This window comes from Corylus avellana, chromosome ca5 (genome assembly GCF_901000735.1).
Source record: "Corylus avellana chromosome ca5, CavTom2PMs-1.0".
Taxonomy (NCBI): Eukaryota; Viridiplantae; Streptophyta; class Magnoliopsida; order Fagales; family Betulaceae; genus Corylus; species Corylus avellana.
The window spans coordinates 11,665,865-11,670,317 of NC_081545.1; the positions used below are offsets into that span (position 1 = coordinate 11,665,865).

General features: G+C 38.2%; 1 protein-coding gene across 2 annotated transcripts; it reads left to right on the forward strand.

Moving 5' to 3' along the window:
- Nucleotides 1-1,516: 1,516 nt before the first annotated feature.
- On the forward strand, nt 1,517-3,940 carry LOC132180831 (uncharacterized). 2 transcript variants are annotated; one of them, XM_059593802.1, is made up of 2 exons: nt 1,517-2,346; nt 3,630-3,940. In XM_059593802.1, the coding sequence occupies exon 1, from the start codon at nt 1,619-1,621 to the stop codon at nt 2,324-2,326; it is 708 nt and encodes a 235-aa protein (XP_059449785.1). In that variant the 5' UTR covers nt 1,517-1,618; the 3' UTR covers nt 2,327-2,346; nt 3,630-3,940. The 2 variants fall into 2 exon arrangements, with proteins under 2 accessions (XP_059449785.1, XP_059449786.1); XM_059593803.1 differs by lacking the exon at nt 3,630-3,940 and adding an exon at nt 2,716-3,152.
- Nucleotides 3,941-4,453: the final 513 nt, after the last annotated feature.

The window sequence follows — 4,453 nt, forward strand, 5'->3', positions numbered from 1 at the left end:
ATGAGATAGACCATCATCAAACCAAGCCCTTTGTTCAGCCGAACCCCAAACCCAACACCTTTCACCACTCTCACTAATGAAAGCCTCGTACAAACCTTAAGTCCAATCCCCTTGCCCCCAATCAGACATGGGCCTACTTATTTCCCTTCAAATTCTCCAAGAAGTGTGTATTATGTGGTTATCACATAACTGCATCGGCATGTGCATCATGTGATTATTAATCGCTATTTGTATATAAGGTAATGGATGTTTTAGGCCTATTTTAATATTTTGGGCATTCTTTCGGTCTTTGCTATTAGGAAATATTTTAAACAATTTTGAATATGTTTTTAGTGTTTTGGGCATGTTTAACTTTGTTTAAAGCCCTAATGTTTTAGATGAAATTCATATCTTAATTCCACATTCTAATTTAAAAAATAATAAAGAAAATACAAACATCCCATAATGGGTACATCCATAAAATAGAAACATACAAATCACAAAGGACAGTTAGTAAAATTAAAATTAAAAAAAAAAAAATTTTAAAAAAAATTACAGAAGCATCTATTTATAAAGATGCTATGAGTGATAAGCAAGAAATCCTATACTAGTCCACAGCAGGTAGCTCAATTGACTGTGGACCACGCCTCATGAAGCGGAAATCTCTAGTTCGAATTCTCTATACTAATTAAAGTAGGAAATAAACCCTAATAGAAAATATAATAAATCCTAAAAAATAATATAAGATATTCTAACATATATATAAGAGGGTATGCAGATGCTGTTATTAATCACATCCACATAGCCTAAAATTGATATTCACATTAGCATATGCTATTAATTGTTTTGAGAAGTGCTAGAGAGCCAAATAAATGAATCTAGAAAAATTTTCAAATTAACGTAGCAAGGGTTTTTAAATTAAAAAAAAAAAAAAAGCAATTCTCTTTCTTGTCTGCCGCTCATAGTCTGCCACATTAGTTTTAAAATTTTTTTAAGTTCATTTGTTTGGTTCTCTAACACTTCTCAATTGTTTTTGCTAACCGCATCTTCATACGTGAATAGTTGTTGCGATTAATAACCGTTTGCATGTATATATCTACTCCAAACCCACCCCACACGAACCCGATGGTCATACTTAAGGAGAAAAATTATACTGGTCGCCCTTTCCCCATCTTAAAAAAAAAAAAAAAAAAAAACAAAAAACCACCCCACCCATTACCTCAAAACCACATCACACACACCTGCATGCATGAACAAAGATTTATTGCACTTAATTGCGTGAATTATTAGCGATTTAAACAATTGCATAGATCTAGTAATAGATTGCAAAACCCACTTGTTCAGGTCCCGGTCCCTGCTCTAGACGGATTGAAATCTAGGCAATTAAGTGTTTAATTAACTTAAGTGTTTAATTTTGGTAGCAATTTTGCCTAAATTACTAGCAATTTACGCAACTAATTACGGTGATACCAATTCTGCTATAGACTTCCACCGCCACTATATAAACTGCCCAAAATAGCAATTTGAAGAAGTGAAACTATGAAAGTGACGTGGATCCGCATCCCGCAACCACGCACAAATTGAAGCCACCTTAACGGTGTCGGAAGTCAGACCGAGCAACTGATCCCCGACAAAGAAAATGAAGTTCACAGACTCCCCAGAAATCGAGCTCCCCGTGCGCAACTCCCTCCTTTCCATCCAGCAGGACAACGGCTCCTTCCACGTCGGGACCTCCGTGTGGCCCTGCTCCCTCGTTCTCGTCAAGTTCGCCGACCGCTGGGCCCCACCCACCTCAACCCCAATCCCAACCCCGACTCCAACTCCCACCAATAAAAACCCCTACTCCGACCTCCTGGACTTCCGCGGCAAGCGCGCCGTGGAACTGGGTGCCGGATGCGGGGCCGCCGGCATGGGTTTCCACCTCCTGGGACTCACCGACCTGGTGCTGACCGACATAGCCCCCGTGATGCCCGCGCTGAAACGCAACCTCAAGCGCAACAAACCCGTCCTCGCCAAAACCCTCAAGCACTCCATCCTCTACTGGAACAACCCCGACCAGATCAAGTCCCTTAACCCGCCCTTCCACTACGTCATCGCCACCGACGTCGTTTACATCGAGGAGACCGTGGTCCCGCTCGTGTCCACCATGGAGTCCCTTATGGCCGACGACGGCGTCGTTTTGCTCGGCTACCAACTCAGATCCGCGGAGGCCGACAAGCTCTTCTGGGAGCTGTGCCAGACAGTGTTTGATATCGAGAAGGTTCCGCACCAGGATCTTCACCCGGACTACGCGTACGAGGAAGCCGATGTTTATGTTCTGAGAAAGAAGAAGAAGAAGGAGGGTTAGTAGCCCTCTGGCCGCGTTTGGTAAATTTTGTGGAATCTTGATGGAATTTGCTATTTGATTTTTTTATAATTGTGAATTGCAAATCGGAGATGAATTGGGTGTTGTGATTTGATTTTCTTAGAGTGTGTGCAATTAGATTCTAGAAATTTCTGATAAATTGGAATCAGTGGGAGCAAAATTAAGGATATAGCTAAATGCATTACTTCCACCTTAGGACAACAAATTGATTAGCTAAGTAAATAATTCTTCCTTTCCGGTTCCTGGGTTCCGAAGCTTGTTCCAAAAATTGTAAGTTTGATGCTGTTGGGTTTGGTTCTACACTTCTGTTTGAGGTTACTCTGATTCTAACCGAGTGAATATGGTGTAGACTAGTTGTTGTTTGATTTCAGGAGGAAAATAAGGAAGGACATTGGTGTCTGGAAGAGGTCTAAAACCCGTCCGAACGAGTTTATAGGGAGAACCCTAGAAAGGGTCCAGGTAGCTTTTTTTTGGAATGGATCCGAGATGGTGGTTTGGTAGCTCATTCGGAACAAGTCCAGACGAGGAGAAGTATCGTGCTACTCGTCCGAGCGAGTTAGTAGTCCTGTCTGGAGGAGAATTATCGTGCTACTTGTCTGAGCAAGTTAGTCGTCCTGTTCGAATGAGATTGCGACTCTATTTACCATATAAGTTAAATAAGTAATTTTCTATCTGTTTTTCTTGGTTTTGAGAAGAATTGTTAATCTAGTTTTGTTAGTTTTGTGATCCAACACACCCAGAGGCGGCAGCATTGGAATCTGTAATTGATTTTGCAGTTATTTATCCTATTCATACATTTCTTTATACATATTTTGGTAATGTGTATTAGTGTATACATGCTAGATGGTGAAGGATAATTGAATGAATTAGCGTAGGCTTTCATGTTCTTGGAGTAAAGCAATAGGAAGAAACTAGAATCGAAATGATCATGGCTTGTCCTGTGTACCCTTTTTCTGGTTATCATCCTCTTCAGGTCCTAGGAGCTCTAGTTATTTTAATTTAGAGCGAATGTTGCACAATGGAGTGTTTTAATGCATTTCTGAGGTATTGCTTATAAATTAAAGATAGAATCTGGTGCTTGATTGTGTATGGTGGTGTAGACATCCAGCTCCTGTAAATTGTAAATTTGATGGAAGAGTATCTATGGCAGAAACACTTCTGAAAAGGGTAAAATGTTGAATAGCAGAGTTCATATTATGATTGTCATCCTATGCAAGTTGAATTATGTCAAAAGTAAATGTTGTCTTTGGTTGGTGAATCTTCTTTGTTTTGTCTTTGATTTTAGGGCAGGATTGTTTCTCAATTCAACTTGCAGCTCAATTTGTTTGGAGTTTGGGTAAGGTAAGAGGCTCTGAATATCCTCTTATCGTAGCAGTGGGCAGCCTAATTATTTTCAGGATGCATTATTTATGCACTAAATGTGGTAAAAAAAAAAACAAAAGGGTGACTCTGTGCAAAAGCTTGAAAATGCTTTCTGCAAGTGTTTTTTTGGCAGTGTGTTGCAACATGTGAAATTCAACCAAAATCTCTCTCTCTATCTGGTTTTTTTTTAGCATCTTTCAGGGATTTCGACTGGATTTATACATGTTTTTCTTTAGTAGTAAGCACCATCACGTGTATAAAATGGTTTGAATATGAAGGTATTAGGGCACTAACTGCAGTTTCTCTTTTATTTTCCCTAAATGTAAGAAATAAAATTACTTTTTCTTTTTCTATTCAAATACACTCCACAATAATTTGATTAATTTCCCTTGTCTTTGCATATAACCATATGCTATTACAATATTATTTCTTTATAAAATATATGAAAAAGTCAAAATACTCATCTCAAACTATCACACAATTGACAACGTCTCCTAAAGTAGGAAAAAGACAAAAATGGTCCAATTTTTATTTTTATTTTTATTTTTCGAAATTAAATTCGATTTTTTTTTTCTTTCTTTAACAAAAACGATTTTTTTAAAAAAAAAATTTTAATTTTCACTCATTTTATTAAGGGTATTTTCGTCATTGGGTGGGACATTGACAATTTTTAGTAGTTTGGGTTTGAGATGACATTGTTGTACTTAAAAGTTTTGAAGGGGTATTATTAATTAGGTAGTAATTTGA

Excerpts from the sequence above, each read along its gene's own strand:
- LOC132180831 (XM_059593802.1), top strand. The coding sequence starts at position 1,619 with ATGAAGTTCACAGACTCCCCAGAAATCGAGCTCCCCGTGCGCAACTCC.